We start from the raw sequence: 20316 nt of genomic DNA, 5'->3' as shown, positions 1-20316 counted from the left end.
GGATGAAGAGATAGATGCGTAAGCTCCAGGGAAGCCATCTTGAGTCAGAGCTGGGAGGTGACCTGGTCGTTGTCCTCACGTGTCCTCTCACCGGCTCTTCAGACAGGCCTCCCTGCAGCCCACGAGTCCCGGCCCTCTCGTGAACGGGAACTTTGAACGCCTTTCACGGGTCACGGCCAGGGCAGGTCTGACATAGATGTCACCTCCTGGAGCCTCTGCCTGGCCCTTCCCTATGTCCGTGTTGTCCAGCCTGGTGGTTTAGGCGGGGTGTGGGCTTCCTCGTGGGTCGGGAAGCCTTCGTGAGCTGGAGTGACCATCACCTTTGGTCAGTTCCACGCCACTCACATGCATGAAGGTGAGGCTCGAGCTGCCTGGGCCTTCATACCTGTCACTTCCGCTGTCACCACCTGGTTGAGTCCTGTTTATTTTTTACTTCCTCCTGCAGAGCCCAGTCGGGGAGGCTTTGGCAGCCCCAGTCTGGGGAGGGAGGGTCCTCCCGTGCCCCATCACAGCGCACACCCCACTGTGCTCTCGTCCCTGGTGCTGTCCCCGTGTCCCCCGGGACATCCTTGAGGCAGGGTTCCTGTGGGTCCACAGCTGAGCTTCTCAGCCATCTGCATCTGCCACACCTGTCCCATGTCAGCCCCCCAAAGCTTTTTTTCCTAGGGTATTTTAAAGTCTATCCCAGACCATGTAATTTCCCCGTAAACAACTTCAGGCGCACCTCTAATGAGGGTTGGTCAGCAGGACCCCTGTGTCCCCGTTCAAACAAACAGAAGTCCTAGGGACCCCTTCTTACCTCCTCAGATCGGGCCACTTAAAATTTCTCCACTTGATAAAAGGTTGTTGTTTGCTTTTTTTTGTTTTGTTTTTGTATTTTAATAATAGTTGGTTTGTTTGAGTCAAGACCCAAGCATTTTGCTTTTAGTTGTTGATGCCAATGAAGTTTCTTGCATTCGTAGAGGACACCGTGCCCCTGCTCCCCCGCCCCCACGACAGTGATTTGTTGGAGGAACGGGGCCGCTCTTCCTGTGGACGGTCTCACGGTCTGCGTCTGTCGCCTCTGGAGAGTGTTTCTGCATCCCTCCCGATCTGTGGGAACGGAGATTGAGATTTCAGACTTGGTTGGGTTCTGGGTTAACTTTTTAAGCAAAGCTCCTCTCTCCCGACACCGTGAGGCACATCCTGGGATAGACCCGTGGGGTCAGGTGCTGTCACGAAGTTCATGCACACCTAACTTGGTGGAGGCTGTCTGGCTGCTTCTGATGACCTGCCTGTGTTTGTTCTAGAAGTCTCCATGAGCACCATCTCCGAGGTGCTCGGGCGGAGGGTTCAGCTAAAAGGGCTGATTGGGAAGCGAGCCATGAAGTGCCCGTACTGTGATTTCTATCTCATGAAGAACGGCTCCGACCTGCAGCGACACATTTGGGCTCACGAAGGTGAGTGTGGGTCTTCTGAACCGAGTGCCCTTGGGGTCCCGTGCCCGCCCGCTTCCTGTGGGAGCGGGTGAGGAGGAAGCCGTGGCTTTGTACCTCCTGCCGTTAGGATTTCTGTGGTGCACTGAGAAGCCTGTCCATCAGTCCGCTATAACCAGTGCTTTAAACATGACTCGTTTAGTTGCAGTTGCAGTGACGAGAGGTGAGCAGTTAGTTCTTCATCGCTCTGTGGTTACACAAACCACCATGACCCCTGTGCCTGCTCGGAAGCGTGGGGCAGAAGGAGCTGAGGTCACAGCCAAGGCTGGGAGATACTTCACTGACCGCCCATGGGCACCTCTTGGTCCTGCTCCTGGGCGCATCCCATGGCCTCGTTCAAGCCCGGCCCCCTCCACTGCGAGGCCATGGGCCGTGCAGATGAAGGGAGGTTGCTGGGCTCCCTAGTTTGTCTGTGACGCCCCTGCGCTCAGCTGTGGGCACAGCTCCCACCCTTGTCTCACTGGCCCCCGTGGCTTTTTTGCTTGTCTGCATTTCCGTCTGGACAGTGCAGGCGTGGCTGGGCTTCTTGGCTTCAAATTAAGCCTCATGGTTGACTACGAAGCAGTCTCTGTTGGTGTTTGTTGAATGAGGGAGGGGCAGCTGAATGCCTCGTGCCCCCGCGGCCCCACGCGAGGGTGACAAGGCAGAGGAATAGCTTGGGTAAGAGCCAGGTGAGGGGAGGCGTGTGGTGTGTTCAGGGACAAGCGTGTGTGCTGCTGTGTTCAGAGTGGATGTGGACGTACACACAGATAGACACGTGTGTGGACACACGTGTCTGCTCTCCTCCGGCAGGCGTGAAACCCTTCAAGTGCTCTCTGTGTGAGTACGCGACGCGCAGCAAGAGCAACCTCAAAGCGCACATGAACCGTCACAGCACCGAGAAAACCCACCTCTGCGACATGTGTGGCAAGAAGTTCAAGTCAAAAGGGACGCTGAAAAGCCACAAGCTCCTCCACACGGCAGACGGTGAGTGCAGGGCTCTGCGTGCGTCCCTCCCCGCTGGCGTGTGGCTTGCGGCTGACCCTGCCGGTCCCGTGGGAGCTGCGGGCGTCCTAGAGGCAGCTGAGGGCGCGTGGCTGGCGGAGCTTCCATTTCCATTCAGGGGGACAGCAGCCGTGGGTCCCGCCTGCCTCCTCTCAGCTGCGCTTGGTCAGCACCGGAGACACGCCTGACTGACTGCCCCCAGGGCGTGAGGGGCACTCACTGCATCAGTGTGCGCGCACAGTGAGGGTGGGTGTGGGCAGTGTGTGTGTGTGTGCGCAGTGTGTGTGTGTGCGCAGTGTGGGTGGGTGTGCGCAGTGTGGGTGGGTGTGCGCAGTGGGTGTCTGTGCAGTGTGGGTGGGCGTGAGCAGTGTGGGTGGGCATGCGCAGTGTGGGTGTGTGTGCAGTGTGGGTGGGTGTGAGCAGTGTGGGTGGGTGTGAGCAGTGTGGGTGTGTGCATTGTGGGTGTCTGTATGTAGTGTGGGTGGGTGTGAGCAGTGTGGGTGGGTGTGAGCAGTGTGGGTGTCTGTATGCAGTGTGGGTGGGTGAGCAGTGTGGGTGGGTGTGAGCAGTGTGGGTGGGTGTGTGCGCAGTGTGGGTGTGTGTGCAGTGTGGGCGGGTGAGCAGTGTGGGTGTCTGTATGCAGTGTGGGTGAGTGTGAGCAGTGTGGGTGGGTGTGAGCAGTGTGGGTGGGCGTGCGCAGTGTGGGTGGGTGAGCAGTGTGGGCGGGTGAGCAGTGTGGGTGGGCGTGGAATGGTTCAGGGACTGAGGCTTCCTCAGGAGGTCTCAACCATGGGTTCTGGAAGTTTCAATCCGGGGACTCTTCTCTGTGCACCCACAGACTCGGTGATCTCTGCATTCTTGGCTTTAACTTACACATGAGAGGCTTCCGGACTTCCGTTCCAGCTGGGTCCTCTCCCCAGCCCCAGCCCTGCCTTCTCACCGGCCCCTCAGCCTCTGCACCTGCGTGTCTAGAGGACACCTCAGGCTCAGCATACCCATCGCTGGGCCCCTTGTCCCCCAAACTCCCGTCTCCTGTGGTCCAGGGGTCGCCAAGCTCTGTAAAGAGAGTAAATAGGTTTCCAGTGCCACATAGGGTTTCTGATAGATAGTGCTTTTTGTTTGTTTTTATTTTGTTCTGTTTTACAAACTTTGTGAAAATGCTCTTCACTCCCAGCTGCACAAAGCAGGCAGCAGGCTGGACGGGGCCTGCGGGCCATTGTCGGCCCAGCCCTGCTGTGCCCCGCCCAGTCGCTGGGTGCTCCTTCCCGCTTGCTCCAGTCAAACCCGGGGTCGTTCCGGACTGTCTGGTTCACACCCCCTGCTGTGAGCCAGTCCTGTGTCTTCTCCCGTCAGCGTGCTCCAGGGTTCCGCTTCACAGCAGCCTCCCGGAGCCTGCCGACCGCTCCGTCTGCCCTGTCCCCACAGGCCACCCACGGGCCAGTCTCGAAGAATGGCCACTTGTCTTGTTTTTCTTTTCTTTTTTATTTTTTTTGGGGGGGAGGGGTTGGAAGAGAGGGACAGACAAGGACAGACAGGAAGAAAGAAAGATGAGAAGCATCAACTCGTACTTATAGCACTTCACTTATTCATTGACTAATTTCTTATATGTGCCTTGACCTGGTGGCTCCTGCCAAGCCAGTGACTCTCTGCTCAAGCCAGCGACCTTGGTCTTAAGCCAGTGACCATGGGGTCATGTCTATGATCCCACGCTCAAGCCAGCGACCCCACACTCAAGCTGGCGAGCGGTGCTCAAGCCGGCGACCTTAGGCCTTGAACCTGGGTCCTCAACATCCCAGGTCGACGCTCTGTCCACTGCGCCACCGCCTGGTCAGGCCAGTTTCTCTGTTGAATACATGTCGGAGGAAGAGCCCAAGTCCTTGCTAAGACCTGGCTGGCCCTCTTACCCCTCTCCATCTCTGACCTCGTCGGCTCCACTCCCCCCGACCCACCTCTCCAGACATATTGGTCTCTGTCCTGTTCCTCAGACCCACCAGACACAGGCCCATCAGACACAGGCCCATCACAAGGCACCGGCCCCCTCCCGGCACGGCCCCCGCCCGGCACGGCCCCCGCCCGGCACGGCCCCCTCCCGGCGCGGCCCCCTCCCGGCACGGCCCCCGCCCGGCGTGGCCCTCTCCCGGCACGGCCTCCACCCGGGGCAGCCCCCTCCCGGCCGGCCCCTGCCCGGCATGGCCCTCTCCCGGCACGAACCCCCACCCGGCACGGCCCCCACCTGGCACGGCCTCCTCCCGGTGCGGCCCCCCGCCTGGCACGGCCTCCACCCGGCGCGGCCTCCTCCTGGCCCCCTCCCGGCGCGGCCCCCGCCCGGCACGGCCCCCGCCCGGCACGGCCCCGCCCGGCACGGCCCCCGCCCGGCACAACCTCCTCCCGGCACGGCCCCCTCCCGGCACGGCCTCGCCCCGGCCCGGCCCCCTCCCTGCACGGCTTCCACCCAGCACGGCTCCCGCCCGGTACGGCCTCCTCCCGGCACGGCCTCCGCCCGCCCGGCACGGCCTCCGCCCGGCACGGCCTCCTCCCGGCACGGCCTCCTCCTGGCCCCCTCCCGGCACGGCCCCCGCCCGGCACGGCCCCCTCCCGGCACGGCCCCCGCCCGGCACGGCCCCCGCCCGGCACGGCCCCCTCCCGGCACGGCCCCCGCCCGGCACGGCCCCCGCCCGCCCGGCACGGCCCCCGCCCTGCACGGCCCCCTCCCGGCACGGCCTCCGCCCGCCCGGCACGGCCTCCGCCCGGCACGGCCTCCTCCCGGCCTCCTCCCGGCACGGCCTCCTCCTGGCCCCCTCCCGGCACGGCCCCCTCCCGGCACGGCCCCCGCCCGGCGCGGCCTCTGCCCGGCGCGGCCCCCTCCCGGGGTGGCCTCCTCCTGGCGCGGCCTCCACCCGGCACGGCCCCCTCCCGGCCGGCCCCTGCCCGGCATGGCCCTCTCCCGGCACGAACCCCCACCCGGCACGGCCCCCTCCCGGCACGGCCCCCGCCCGGCACGGCCCCCTACCGGCACGGCCTCCGCCCGGCACGGCCTCCTCCCGGCACGGCCCCCTCCCGGCACGGCCCCCTCCCGGCACGGCCCCCTCCCGGCATGGCCTCCGCCCGGCACGGCCTTCTCCCGGCGCGGCCCCCTCCTGGCACGGCCCCCGCCCGGCATGGCCCCCGCCCGGCACGGCCCCCTCCCGGCACGGCCTCCACCCAGCTTGGCCTCCTCCCAGGTGCGGGACGGGAGGGCCTTACCCAGCGGCTGTGCATCATGAGATCTTCACCCTCTCAACCAGCCGAGCTCCCTACGCTCCTTCCGCTTCCCTTCTTGGCTTATCTTTCTCTCACGTGCCACCTCCCTCACTCCACACTCTTCCCCACGCCCCCCGCCGTTCCTCCCTGGACCCTCCTCTGACGCGCAGGACGACTTCCTCACTCGGGGTTGGCCCTCCTCTCCCGGGCCCTGGGCTCCGCTCGCAGGTGGTTTTGTACGTCCCGCACCTGGAACAGCGTCTGATTTGTAGAAGGTTTTTTGTTGTTTGAAGGAGAGAAAACACACAGCGTGGAGTGCCCCTCGCGGAGAGGCTGGGAGGCGGCACTCAGAGACTGCCAGTCGCCTTCTCGTTTATAGTCGCGTGCTTGTGAACTAGGTATTTTGATATATGGCAGAGACACTCGCTACTAAGTGGATCTCCTTGAGTGTCTTTTTAATGAAGTAAAGAGGGATGCAGTAACCACCCTGCCCTTTGCCTGCTCGGGAATCTCGTTTCTCACGTCTTATCGGCATCTTTAATGTGCTCTTGCCCTGTTGATTCGTGCCCGGTTCCCAAAAGAGCTCATTACTGTGCCTCATGAGGGGTTAGATCAGTGTGGGTGAACGTTTTGGTTAAAGAGGTTGAGGTTTGCCAGTCAATACGGACAAAGAGAGACATTGATCTGTGAAGGGGCTGATCAAACCCTTTGTCTGGATGCCAACAGCGTGCAAGAAATTAACGCCAGAGCCGCGCTTCAGCACACTCCCCCTTCTGGACGTGGGGAGAGGGCCTGGCCGTGTAGTGCGGTCCGGACGTCCACACACAATTCTGCTCACCGTAGCGGACGGGGAAGGTTGAGGGGTGCAGTCCCTCCATGCTGTGTAATCAAGCAAGAATCCTCTCATCGTGGAATAAAGAGCTCTTTGAAGTTCAGTGCTAATTCCTTCGGTTCCCCCACCCACCCCTTCAAGCCAACCCGCCCTCATGCGCTCGAGTTAAGAAGTGTTCTGGTAACACCTACACAGAGGAATTACCCAAGCTTTAAGCACTCGTGGGCCTGTCGTAATCAGACAAGCATTCAGTGCAGAAGCGCCTTTTTTTCCTCGCCCCTTCAATTCCTAGTGAGAGATCCTGTGACGACACCTTCTCGGGGAGGAGGTGTGGCGTTCTGTCCCCCGCCTCTCTCCTCCACTAAAGCAGAATCCCTCTGGGGTGAGGTCGCCCCACGAGCCCGTGGTCTCCGCTTCTAGAAACGTACACTCTAAGCGCAGGAAGTTCATGGGAAGTGGGACCTGAACGGCCGGCTGGCTGATGTTACGGCGCTCGCTCACGAGGCTTCTGTGACGGGTCCCTGCCGGGTCCTCGGCCCCCTTGTCCTCCCTGCAACCCACCAGGGGGCCGGGCTGGGGGCTGCTGCGTAAGCCTGGCATGCCGTGGCTTCTCTGTGTGCACTGGTGTCGGGGCGGTGGGCTGGAGGGGGAAGGGCCGATTTCAGGGCCCCGGGGTGCCGCTTTCTCCGCCACCACGTGTGGACCCACCTGAAGCCCTTATTCTCAGGTTTTTATGAACGTAAGCCTCCTTGGAGATAACCGAGTCCTTCCTAACACGACCATGCAGCTTACTGGGCGGTCCGCGTAGACTGGTGCTCGGAGTTACCTCGAGGAAAGTGGTTACCTCGTCACTGGGGTGGAGGAGCCTCAGCCGCCAGTGCCCCGCACCGCGCCCGTGGCATGACTCTGGCTCCCGCACCGCGCCCGTGGCGTGACTCTGGCTCCGGCACCGCGCCCGTGGCGTGACTCTGGCTCCGGCACCGCGCCCGTGGCGTGACTCTGGCTCCCGCACCATGCCCGCCCGTGGCGTGACTCTGGCTCCCGCACCGCGCCCGTGGCGTGACTCTGGCTCCGGCACCGCGCCCGTGGCGTGACTCTGGCTCCCGCACCGCGCCCGTGGCGTGACTCTGGCTCCGGCACCGCGCCCGTGGCGTGACTCTGGCTCCGGCACCGCGCCCGTGGCGTGACTCTGGTTCCCGCACCGCGCCCGTGCCGTGACTCTGGCTCCGGCGCCGCGCCCGTGGCGTGACTCTGGCTCCCGCGCCGCGCCCGTGGCGTGACTCTGGCTCCCGCACGGCGCCCGTGGCGTGACTCTGGCTCCCGCACGGCGCCCGTGGCGTGACTCTGGCTCCGGCACCGCGCCCGTGGCGTGACTCTGGCTCCCGCACCGCGCCCGTGGCGTGACTCTGGCTCCCGCACCGCGCCCGTGGCGTGACTCTGGCTCCCGCACCGCGCCCGTGGCGTGACTCTGGCTCCCGCACCGTGCCCGTGGCGTGACTCTGGCTCCGGCACCGCGCCCGTGGCGTGACTCTGGCTCCGGCACCGCGCCCGTGGCGTGACTCTGGCTCCGGCACCGCGCCCGTGGCGTGACTCTGGCTCCGGCACCGCGCCCGTGGCGTGACTCTGGCTCCCGCACCGCGCCCGTGGCGTGACTCTGGCTCCGGTACCGCGCCCGTGGCGTGACTCTGGCTCCGGCACCGCGCCCTTCCCCGTTCTTTCTCTCACTCTCCTTTGTCTTTCGTTTCTGAGTCTCATGCTGATCCAGGCCCCTCGGCATCCAGACTGATGTACTAACCACAGAAAACATCCTCGGCCATCCCGGCCTCCAGTGGCTTTAAGCCAGCGGTTCTCAACCTGTGGGTCGCGACCCCAGCGGGGTCGCCTAAAGCCATCGGAAAATACATCATGCATATCAGGTATTTACATTCCGAATTATAACTGTAGCAAAATTACAGTTATGAAGTAGCCACCAAAATTATTTTTTGGTTTGGGGTCACCGCAACATGAGGAACTGTATTGCGGGGTCATGGCATTAGAAAGGTTGAGAACCACTGCTTTAAGCTCAGCCTTCCCAGCCCAGAGACTGCTGGACGCTGCGTTTGTATTGCTGTCCTGTTTCCGCTCTGGTTTGCGGGGTCAGGTAGCACTGATCAGTTCTGGGTTGGGACCTGGATGTCTTCGGGGGAGGGCATCACCAGCTACCACAGTGGGCTGTGTGAAGACTGATTGTATTCAGATGACATGTGTCTGGGTCAATTCTAAGTGTTGGATGGAGGTACCTCTTCCTTCTGGGCAGTGGTCTCATAGTCCCCAAAACTCAGCGACACTGTGAGGAGGATATTTGTAGCGGTGATTAATCTCCATCCTCTGTGTCATTGAGGAAAGATCAGCTTACCTTCTCTCAAGCACTGTCTCATTAGGAAGGCGCCGTGCCAGCCATAGTTGATGTCTGAGGAGGGTCAATGTTGAAAGGGTGAGGTCATTCTGCAAAATTTACTTACGCAAAACACCGCCTTTTCGGTAGGGCTGGATAAACGGTCACAAGAAGGCACTTCTGTTTGAATGCCTCTGGGTATTACTGCTGGTAAGGGTCTAGATTTATGGGAATTCCTTTTTCTAAGCATTTTAATGCTTCTTCAAGTTTGAGGGATACATAAAGTTTGGTTTGGCGGGAGCGATTTAATTTAAGAGGTATTCCAGACAGGTTGTTTTCAGTGGGGAAGGAATTTTCGGTCGCGGTCTTTATCTGCTGATGGAATCCAGGTGCCGGAAGATGAGGGGATGGTTTTATTTTCCTGGGACGGTTTAAGATTTTTCTTCCATTCCACTCCTCGTTAGTTTTATATAGAACTCTATTTAAAGTAAGAAAGCAGCTGGACCCATCGCAGGGGAATTCATGAAGCAGAGGAGGGTGTAGCAAGAAACAATGGGAAGCGGCAGGTGCCCAGCTGTTCCCCAGACGGGGGCTTCGTGCGCCCCCTACTGAGCCCCCCACCCAGCCCACCCCCGCACTGCCAGCGCTGAGGGGCGGTGGCCCTTCCTGCCCAGCACTGGGCCTCGCAAGGCGCTGCTTCACTGTGCCCTGTCCTGACACAGTCTCCTTCCCTCCGCAGCGGAGACAGTCCCCACAGGGGGGCAGTCCTGACCCTCCAGGGTTCGGGGCACCTCTCTCCATCTCACCCAAACCAGAGTAACAAGGATTTTTGCTCCCTTCTTCTCCCTCCCTGCCGTCAAACCCCGCTCCCTCTGGCCTCACGGACACGCAGAATGCCGCTGTCCCTGGGTGAGACCTCAGTGGAGGGTGCAGCCGACTCCGACCCCCACTTTCCTTCACTGTTTGGTGGTACTGGGACTCCGCCCACATCCTGTCGCCAGGTCCTGTGCTCCAGAGGGCGGAGGTCAGCTTTGTCCAACCGGCTAGTTGTCCTTAACGTGCTGGCTGGAGAGCTCCTGGCAGACAGGGAGACAGACACTTTCCGGAGAGGGGGGGAGATTCTGTGAGGATGGCGGGCACTGCACCCTGTGAGGCAGGAGCAGGAGGGGCACTGACTCCTTGCTCCCCGCCCCTGGTCTCGGAGGGGGAGTTGCAGCGGATCCCGCAGTTCCAGAGCGAGGGAGCCGGTGCTGAGACATCCTGTTCCCAGAGCGCGGTGGCCTCTGCCCTGGGAATCATGGCTGAGCCTGACGGCAGGTCGCACGGGCAGGTGACAGGCACTGTGCCTTTCTCCGCCTGCAGCAGCAGCCAGCACCGGGTGCACACTGTCACACTGCCCTGCAGTCCTCAGGCTTCGTCTTTGGACTGCCTGACTCATTTCCTTCCTGAACTGATTTAATTCCAGTCCCCGAGCCCCTTCCAGGGACGGTGGCCTTGTTGTTTTGTTGTTGTCTTGTTTTTATTTTTTTCCTTACCTTTTCAGAATTAAAGTATCACACTCAAAAAAGTTGCATTATCGTAAGTGTCCAGTCCCATGGGTGATCACGAAGGAAGTGTACTCATGTAACCACATCTGTGGACAAGACACAGAACAGAGCCCGCCCCACAGAAGTCTCCTGACCCCGCCCACCTTCCCCTTGCTCCCCTTCTCTCCTCCGCAAGGGAGCTACTGCGCCACCTTCCAGCACTGCAGCTTGGTCTTGCCCGCCCTTGAATTTCGTATCAGTTGATTCATGTAATACGTGCTCTTGTGTGTCTGTGCCTCTGACCTCTTCCTTTCAGGTTATATTTGCGAGGTTGACCTAGGTGCCTGTGACTTTGACCTTTCACATCTGGGGCTCGGGGTCGAATAAGAAGAATTGTATCGGGCACTGAGATTCCGGATCCTCTAGCTTGTCACCCGAAGCCTTTGTCCCGCAGTGCAGCTTGCTTTTCCCTCTGTGGTGCTGCCCTCAGGTGCTTTCCTCCAGAAGTGTCTCCCCTGACTGTGACGGTGACTCAGCTGTCTTCTGTCCCCCTGGTTGCTGCGCCTTGGCTCAGTGAGACTTCTTTCTGACTGTTGGCGAACATTAGGTCCTGCCTCTGAAGGCAAGAAATCACCCCGAGATCATTTACAGAATTCAGACGCCTCCGTCTGTTTTGTGGAGAAGAGGGTCAGAGACGCCTGGTCAGAAAGAGCGCACGTCAATCAGTGCTTTAAAGATTTTATTTATTGATTTTACAGAGGTGGGGTAGGGCGAGAAGTATCAACTCATAGTTGCTTCCTTTAGCTGTTCACTAATTGCTTGTTGTGTGTGCCTTCACTGGGCAAACCCAGGGTTTCGAACCGGTGACCTCAGCATCCCAGATCGGCACCCTGTCCACTGCGCCACCACAGGCCAGGCCAGGCTGGGCGGTGTTTTAAAAGACAGTGAACTCTTGACCTTCAAGTTCAGGACCATTGATAACCATTTATGGGTCTGTAAGGAAAGACCTGTCTTCGGCACCGCAGGCGACAGACAGCAGGTGGGATGAATCACCTCAGGCTTTCAGAGCCTGGTGCTGGTTTATTGGAAATGCTCCTCTGTCGCCCAGGAAACGTTAAAAATAGCCAAAGCTAACCCCGTCCTACAAGGGTGCACGCTGCTCTGTCACCTGACAACTACATTCTTCTTTTTAAAAACGCTTTTTCAATCTTGATTCGTATTCATGTGGAATGATTGCATAGTTGTGATTGAAGTATACATATCATTCCTCTCGCCTTACGGTTAACGTTGGGATTCTGTTTTGTTCCTGTGGAGGCCACGGACGAGGCACTTGAGAGCTGTACGCTGTCTCGTTAAGGTGGTGATCCATGAGTCACACAGCCTTTCCCTCAGTTTGGGGCGGTGTGTTATTTTCTTTTTTCCCTCCCCTTGTCATACCTTATGTAGCAGGACCCCGTTGTGCTCGTATGCCTCTCCCGCCTCTCCTGCCTCTGAATTAATTCCTCAGGGCGCCTGTCCAGGAACAGGCTGGTGCTGCATTTTCCTGGTGTTACACGTGCACTGCCCTGCCAACTTTTCCAAAATACTGTAGCAGAAATGTGCAAGTCTTCCAGCCTCATTCTTTCCTTCTTAGCACTTCATGTTATTAAAAACGTCCAGTCTCTTGGCTTTACAGGTATCAGATCTTACCGTGGTGTAATGATTTTTAGTTATTTGATAACGCGCAGTATCGGACAACACTGGCAGGATTAAAGGGGTGAAGTGAGTTAGCGTGCCTCAGGCGTGTGCCCGCTGGCTGGCTCCCGTGCTAGGAGATAAGTGCTTGCTGTCACCAGCCTCCTTTAGGTTAATTGACTCTGATTTAATCCTCTTCCGAGTGATGTGTTTGTTCATGTCCCTTCCTCATCGTTTGCTTTCCGGGGTCTTGGCGTGTTCTGTCCACGCATTCATGGACTCACTCAGCAGCTGTGTGTTGGGTCCTTTCCGGTTGCAGCTGACAGGAACTCATTGGAGGTCGCTGAAGCAGAAAGGGACATGTATTAGAAAGGTACCAGGGGACCTAATAGAGACTTCGGGTCTCCATGTTTTCAGTGTCTTCTCCCCGAGTTACTTCTCTTATTGTAGCCGGATCGTTTTCCGTCTATGTTGACCTTCACTTCCTGCCAGAAGGCTTTTTTGACAGCCGGCCGTGGCCACACCCCATCTCTGTCCCTGTCCCCGTCCCTGTCCCTGTCTCCGCCCGCCCCATCCTCACTACTGCACCCTGTCTGCCTCCTTTGTACCTCCTGTCATTCGTAGAGTGAGCCCAGCTGGCCGGGGGCAGTCTCAGACCGCTTGGTGCTGATGTCCTGTCCGTCTGTCTTGGCTGTGCTCTCCCCCAAACTCTCTTGCAGACTGGCTCGTTTCCTTGTTTTATCCGCGGAGCGAACATGCTGCCAGCAGCTCCTGAGTCACAGGCTGCATATCCAGGCATTTCAAGTTCCTGGCCACTTGTCCACTGCGGTCCAGTCATCTGTGTCTGGGGTAGGGCACGTGAGTGGGGCTGCGGCAGGCCTAGGGGGCCCTGGGTGAGGGTGTGGGCCGTGGGGAGCAGATGGACGAGGCTGAGGGGTCAGCGGGCAGCGGCGCTCCCGTAACTTCCTGCCAGCCTTGTGGTGAGTGTGCGCTCGCGTCCGAGCCCCAGGACGTGGAGCGGGATGGGTGCCGTCTCTGTCCCCGCAGCACGCAGCCCTGGGAGGGTGCTGGGTGGATTAACCAAAGATGAATTGAGGAGCTGGGTGGGCAGCTAGGCACCTTGGATACGATGGTGGGCAGTGTAACCAGCAACAGAAGCAGAAACCACTGTCAGGAAACTGAAGAATAAAAAATCAGTAGAACGTGCAGTGTGTCACAGCTGAGACACGGAGATGAAATGGAAACATGGAATGATTCAGTGTCAACATGAAAATTACAAGTTGAGGATGCCAAACCTGAATCAGTAAAGAGTGATGGGGGACTGTTATTGTAAATGGGAAGGTCGTGGACAGATTCTGTGAGAAGGTGACATTCAAATGGACTTGAGGGACAGAAGTCAGTGAGCACTGGGAACCTGGGGGGTGCAGCCAGGCCCTGGGGACAGCAAGTCCAGAAACCTGGAGGCGGGGCAGGCGTGCTCTGTGCGCAGAATCGCAGAATGGGAGGGGGTGGAGAGGATTGGGTGTGGACTCGGCGTCCTAACAGGGACCCTCACCCTCGAGGGTCCTGCCAGCCATCGTAGAGCATTCAAGGCTTGCTCTGGGTCGGGTGCGGCCAGGGCGGTTGCTCGGGGCAGGGTCAGGAGAGCCTTTTGTAAAGAGACTTGTTGATCCTAGAACTACGTGCCCTTTATCACAGTTTACAGACATTCCGCCTGGTCTGTTGTGGTTCTCTCTGTGCAAAGTGTGTTGTCTTAGGCTGGCTCCATTAGACCTGGACTTGGATGGTCTCAGTGTGTCACAGAGGTCAAAGTGCAGGATTGCAGGTGCTGCTCTGCTCTCCGGAGTGGCCGGGGTGGAGGAGGGTCTCCTGCCGGGTCCCCTGTGTGCACTCGCATCCTCGGGGCTGCTTCTCAGCTGCCTGCCACCTGAGTGGCCGGGGTGGAGAAGGGTCTCCTGCCGGGTCCCCTGTGTGCACCCTCATCCTCAGGGGGCTGCTTCTCAGCTGCCTGCCACCTGAGTGGCCGGGGTGGAGAAGGGTCTCCTGCCGGGTCCCCTGTGTGCACCCTCATCCTCAGGGGGCTGCTTCTCAGCTGCCTGCCACCTGAGTGGCCGGGGTGGAGAAGGGTCTCCTGCCGGGTCCCCTGTGTGCACCCTCATCCTCAGGGGCTGCTTCTCAGCTGCCTGCCACCTGAGTGACCGGGTGGAGGAGGGTCTCCTGCCGGGTCCCCTGTGTGCACCCTCATCCTCAGGGGGCTGCTTCTCAGCTGCCTGCCACCTGAGTGGCCGGGGTGGAGGAGGGTCTCCTGCCGGGTCCCCTGTGTGCACTCGCATCCTCAGGGGGCTGCTTCTCAGCTGCCTGCCACCTGAGTGGCCGGGGTGGAGAAGGGTCTCCTGCCGGGTCCCCTGTGTGCACCCTCATCCTCAGGGGGCTGCTTCTCAGCTGCCTGCCACCTGAGTGGCCGGGGTGGAGAAGGGTCTCCTGCCGGGTCCCCTGTGTGCACCCTCATCCTCAGGGGGCTGCTTCTCAGCTGCCTGCCACCTGAGTGGCCGGGGTGGAGAAGGGTCTCCTGCCGGGTCCCCTGTGTGCACCCTCATCCTCAGGGGGCTGCTTCTCAGCTGCCTGCCACCTGAGTGGCCGGGGTGGAGGAGGGTCTCCTGCCGGGTCCCCTGTGTGCACTCGCATCCTCAGGGGGCTGCTCAGCTGCCTGCCACCTGAGTGGCCGGGGTGGAGAAGGGTCTCCTGCCGGGTCCCCTGTGTGCACTCGCATCCTCAGGGGGCTGCTCAGCTGCCTGCCACCTGAGTGGCCGGGGTGGAGGGTCTCCTGCCGGGTCCCTTGTGTGCACTCGCATCCTCAGGGGGCTGCTTCTCAGCTGCCTGCCACCTGAGTGACCAGGTAGAGGAGGGTCTCCTGCCGGGTCCCCTGTGTGCACCCTCATCCTCAGGGGGCTGCTTCTCAGCTGCCTGCCACCTGAGTGGCCGGGGTGGAGGAGGGTCTCCTGCCGGGTCCCCTGTGTGCACCCTCATCCTCAGGGGGCTGCTTCTCAGCTGCCTGCCACCTGAGTGACCAGGTAGAGGAGGGTCTCCTGCCGGGTCCCCTGTGTGTACTTGCATCCTCAGGGGCTGCTTCCCAGCTGCCTGCCACCTGAGTGGCCGGGGTGGAGGAGGGTCTCCTGCCGGGTCTCCTGTGTGCACCCGCATCCTCAGGGGCTGCTTCCCAGCTGCCTGCCACCTGAGTGGCCGGGGTGGAGGAGGGTCTCCTGCCGGGTCCCCTGTGTGCACCCTCATCCTCAGGGGCTGCTTCTCAGCTGCCTGCCACCTGAGGTCTGAGCCCGTCCTGTAGCAGGCATGGTTCCTCCCTGTTTTTCTAACGGGCCCCTGAGCAGCAGCAGAGACGGAGTCAGGTCCCACGGGGTGAGCTGGGCAGAGCCAGAAGGAGAACGCCGCTGCTGGCCCTTCGTGGGTGGCCCTTCCTGAGTGGCAGCCATCCCTGGTGACAAACTTCTGTGTGAATGGTGCAGATGTGCCCATGGCTGTTATAATCCTTTGTTCTCTTTATAGCAATTGTCTTGTGCCCTGATTAGCTGAGACAGTCCTTATATGGCTGTTGTAAAGCCAGTAGCTATGGCCACCATCACAGCCGCCTGGCCCATGCAGGTTCACATCGAATTTGGACAGAAAGTAATGAAATAATGGAGCCAAGAACTGGTGGGCCATTAGCTTTAATCCTAGCTCACACCCGGTAGGTGAGAAAATACAGTGGGAAAACACTTCCCTTTCCATTCAGGGCTCCCAAAGCCACTGACTCATCAGAGTGTCCTAGAATCAAAGGCCCCACCAGCCTTATTCACCTCTGTTCCCCATCTTCTTCTCTCTGCACAAACTGGCTTCTCCTTCAGCACTCCGCCATCCTGGCTGCCTCTCCTCTGCGATGCTGATGGCAGGATCTGAGCGAGAGAGCCCCTGGTCTGCCTTATTCTACAGTGTAGAAATCGAAGCCTTTAAGCCAATATACAAATAAGGAAGTTTCTGATACAAAGCCACTCATCTGAGGCATAAATGGGATCCCTCATAAGAGTTCACCACCCCACATCATACAACAGTCAAGGGTGTGGGGAAAAGCTTAGTGTTGAGAAGATTTTAGGATTAAAAGGGTGGGAAAGGTTAGTCTTAAAACTAAGCCTTAGGCTATAAGAACCTTACCTGCTTACAGCCTGTCCCCCACACCCAATACAAACTATAAGCGAGCAAACATATACATGTTCACAAACTTATTTGTGAACAGGGTTTTTGGGGTCCAAATTTGGGCTCTGCCACTGACCACTTCATAACCTGGATGACGGTTCTGGATCCTAGAGCCTCCTCCATATGTGGGGGTCACACCGCCTGGCCCCGCACCCCAGGCTGCGGGGTACACAGGCGATCAGACACACCCAGTTTCAGCACAGCGGCTGACCGCCAGTCACTCGGTAGGCCCAGCCAGCCAGGCGTGTCATGGGAAGTGTCTAAATTCAGCCTCTTTCTCTTTGTCATCGTCCTTGTCTCTTCCTGGGGTGCCGCGAGATTCGCATCGAAGCACAGCCATCTGCTGTTTGTCTGCAGCCCTCTGCTGTCCCCTACCCTTGAGGAGGTGCTAGCTTCCCGTCCGCTCTCCCTGTGGGTTTCTGGAGTATCGGGATGGAAAACAGTCTCACTGTCGCAGAGCAGGGCTGTTTCATGGTTAGTCGTGAATCTACATCGCATTATTTAATTAGGCAGCAGAAGACTATTCCACGTGCTCTCCGGGGCCTGTCTGGTGGAGGCAGTCCGTGGTTGCTGAAAACGTTTGTGGTGTTTACTGCCCGGGCTCCGCTGCCACGGGAAGAGGGCTTTTAGGAGCTGCCTCTGTCCTCACTTGTTGCAGACTTGGGACGATACCGTGAAAGGTGAACTCCTGATCTCTACGGAAGCGATTGCACTGACTCATTTCAGGGCATCTCCACCACTTACTCTTCACTCTTTTTTTAAATTTTTTTTTTTTTTAAGTAAGAGGAAGGGAGATAGAGACTCCCACAGGTGCCCCAGCCGGAATCCACCCAGCAACCCATGCCTAGGGCTGATGCTCCAATCAACCAAGCTATTTTTAGCGCTTGAGGCTGATGCACTCAGACCAGCTGAGCCATCATCAGCATCTGGGGCTGATGCTTGAACCAATTGAGCCACTGCGTATAGGAGGGGAAGAGGGAGAGAAGGGGGAGAGGGAGGGGTGAGAAGCAGATGGTTGCTTCTCCTGTGTGCCCTGACCAGGGATCGAATCTGGGATGCCCATACACCAAGCTGATGCTCTATCCACTGAGCTAACCAATCAGGGCCTACTCTTCACTGTTTGATGGAAGTGTATTGATAATTGTAAAGCCAGCAGGCACGACCAGGGCCACTATCACAGCAGCCGCCCGGCCCATGCAGGTTCGCATTGGATTCGGACAGTCGGTAAAGAAACCATGGAGCCAAAAACTGGTGGGCCATAGTCTTTAATCCTACTTTGCACCTGGCGGGCAAGTAAAAATACACACTGGGCTCCAAAACCCAGTCACACTCAGTGCTCACAAAGCCACTGACTTATCCGAGTTTCCTAGAATCAAAGGTTTCTAGCTCACCAGCCTTCTTCTCCTCAGTTCCCCATCTTCTCCCTCATCCCAGATACAAACTCTACACAAACTGGCATCTCACTCAGCACTCCGCCATCTTGGCTGCTTCTCCTGGCCTCCTCCACGTGGCCTCCTTTAGCTGCTGGCTCTACTCTCTCCGCTCTCTCATGCTAACCTCAGGAACCAAGAGCAAGTTCCCGTTCTACCCCTATTTTATAGTGTAGCTTCACAACCTTTAATCCAATATACAAAATAGGGTAGTCTCTAATACAAAGTCACTTCTCTGAGGCATGATTGGATTGTACCGCCCTACAGCAAAAAGGGTGGGAAAGGCTTAATCCCAAAACCAAGCCCCAGGTTACAACGATCTCCAACACACATTAATATCACCTGGGCGATGGCCTCTTTAACAAAGTGAGCATGATACATTTTATCTGCCCAACAATAATGAATGATAATATTTATCAAATCACAGAGTGGTTCTATCAGTGTTCTCCCCACTGGTGGTGGATGGCCCAGACACTGCTGGGTTGGGCTTCCTGGCTCAGTCATGATGTTTGTGTGGGAGTCGTGAGTCAGTGGGGAAGTGTAGTGGCTGAGACTGGGTGGAGATGCACACAAGTGTGTGGAAAAAGATGATACTGAGTTTAAGAAAAGGTGTTAATTCCTCTCTAATTGAGACTTGACAGCCTTACACATGAGAAAGTTTCCCCCACACTTGACACTTGCAGAATTACGAGAATCTGGAATTTGGGGTTTGTTCAGCTGGAATGATAAGTAAAACGGTTGTATTAATATGTTTCTACTGTTGCAGTTTTTGCTGCCCTTACTGAAAGTGTTATTCATGTAAGCTGTAAAATTTCCTTGTGGGTGTATGTATTTTGGATGGATGGTTGATGGATGGATGGATGGATGGGAAGGTTACATGGAGGAAGGAAACCAATTTAGAGGCTTTTGCCATTGTCCAGGAAAGAGGGCCTAAAACACCAGTGGAGGCGTTAGAGACAAAACAGACGGAAATATTTAGGCGCGGAAATCCGAAAAGTGAGTTGAGTGAAGTTAGGGCCACGGACGTGCCGAGGAAGGCTGCCGGGTCTGTGACGTGAGTGATCAGGGTGGTGGTGGTAGGACGCTTGGTGGGTACAACACGAGTCCGTTTAGGGCACTGGGGACAGCTAAGCGGGCAGTCCTGCAGACACTGCAATGCTCAGAGCTCAAGTTCAGGGAAGGGAAGAGGCAGAGTTGGGCACCGAAATTTACAAAAGCCCACAGGGCACAGCTCCACGCGAGGATGCTTGCAGGACGGGAACACGGTGGAATGTGGGTGTGTAAAGGAGGCAGACGGGAGAGGATACTTCAGGAAAGCTCAGGACGAGCAGTCGGAGGCCAGGGAGGCGGTGGGGTGGGTTCAGAGGAGCAGGCGGGTCTGGTGAAGAGAGGACTGAACTCGGACATTGGCTCGGCATCGCAGAGTTCACTGGTTCCCTTGGTGAGGACGGGCTTCGTGGGGAGCCGGTGCCGCCAGCCTGTTTCCCTCGGGTTCTGGCGTGCACAGGAGGGGAGAGCAGAGGCTGCAGAGGCCCCCAGAAGGAGCGGGCCTCCCGTGGTCCGCGTGTGGGGGCTGTGTCGTGGTGCCCTGAGCCGGCTTGCACCGTGAGCAGGAAGCCGCTTGGCAAACAGCTCACTGCTCTGAGAAGTGGGTCATAGTTATACTGGGTTGTATAGGTTTGTATTATTGCAAAGTTGAGGTTTTACTTATGCTAATCAGGGCATAAAAAATGTGCCCTATATATCCATTAACATGTGCCCGTTCATTCCATCATGGAATGTGTACCTATTGCTGGAACATAAATCCTCTTACAGGAGCTGTGTTTTGTATTTTTCTGGAGTTTTCTTGCTAGCATCCCTGCCCTTTATGCCCCTGCCCAAATCAGGGGTTTCTAAGACACAGACCTGGCTCCCTGCTGCATGGCCTTCTGTAGGCACTCCTGGCTCTCAGGGGAGCGCCCACGCTTCTCGAGAGTTCTGGCCGCCCGGCCTCCCAGGGCCACTTCGGGACTCTCTCCAGACCTTACACTTTAGGTCCGGAAGGGAGAGCCCACTGCTCTGCTGTCCTGACCACCCCGGGCCCCACTCCTCCGTGCTCTCCTGTCCCTCCGTGCTCACCTGTCCCTCCGTGCTCTCCTGTCCCTCCGTGCTCACCTGTCCCTCCGTGCTCACCTGTCCCTCCGTGCTCTCCTGTCTCTGTGCTCACCTGTCCCTCCGTGCTCACCTGTCCCTCCGTGCTCACCTGTCCCTCCGTGCTCTCCTGTCCCTCCGTGCTCACCTGTCCCTCCGTGCTCACCTGGACACACCTGGACTCTGCCCAGGAGCCGGCTCAGGTGTCCTCGCCCATGGATTGCCCCAGGCTAAGCTGGCTTTTCCTCCCTGGTGGACTCAGCTGTCCTGTGTCTGTGCCCCTGCTGGCCGGTTCCCCTCTGAGATTCTGGACTCCCGGATGACGGGCATCTTCGTGCGCCTGGCTCCATGCCTGGCACCGCCTTCTCACGCAGGTGCTGGTGGCCTGGCGACGCTCACCTTGTCC

At 58.5% G+C, this 20316-nt stretch overlaps 1 protein-coding gene across 1 annotated transcript in view; it reads left to right on the top strand.

Moving 5' to 3' along the window:
- ZFAT (zinc finger and AT-hook domain containing) overlaps positions 1-20316 on the top strand; it is a 145128-nt gene that overhangs the window by 78245 nt on the left and 46567 nt on the right. The window contains exons 10-11 of the mRNA XM_066379564.1: positions 1290-1439; positions 2268-2441. Coding sequence (XP_066235661.1) covers positions 1290-1439; positions 2268-2441 — 324 coding nt within the window. The remainder of the gene's footprint in view (positions 1-1289; positions 1440-2267; positions 2442-20316) is intronic.

Source organism: Saccopteryx leptura, chromosome 3, assembly GCF_036850995.1.
Source record: "Saccopteryx leptura isolate mSacLep1 chromosome 3, mSacLep1_pri_phased_curated, whole genome shotgun sequence".
NCBI classification, from domain to species: Eukaryota; Metazoa; Chordata; class Mammalia; order Chiroptera; family Emballonuridae; genus Saccopteryx; species Saccopteryx leptura.
This window is presented reverse-complemented; position numbering and strand designations above follow the sequence as displayed.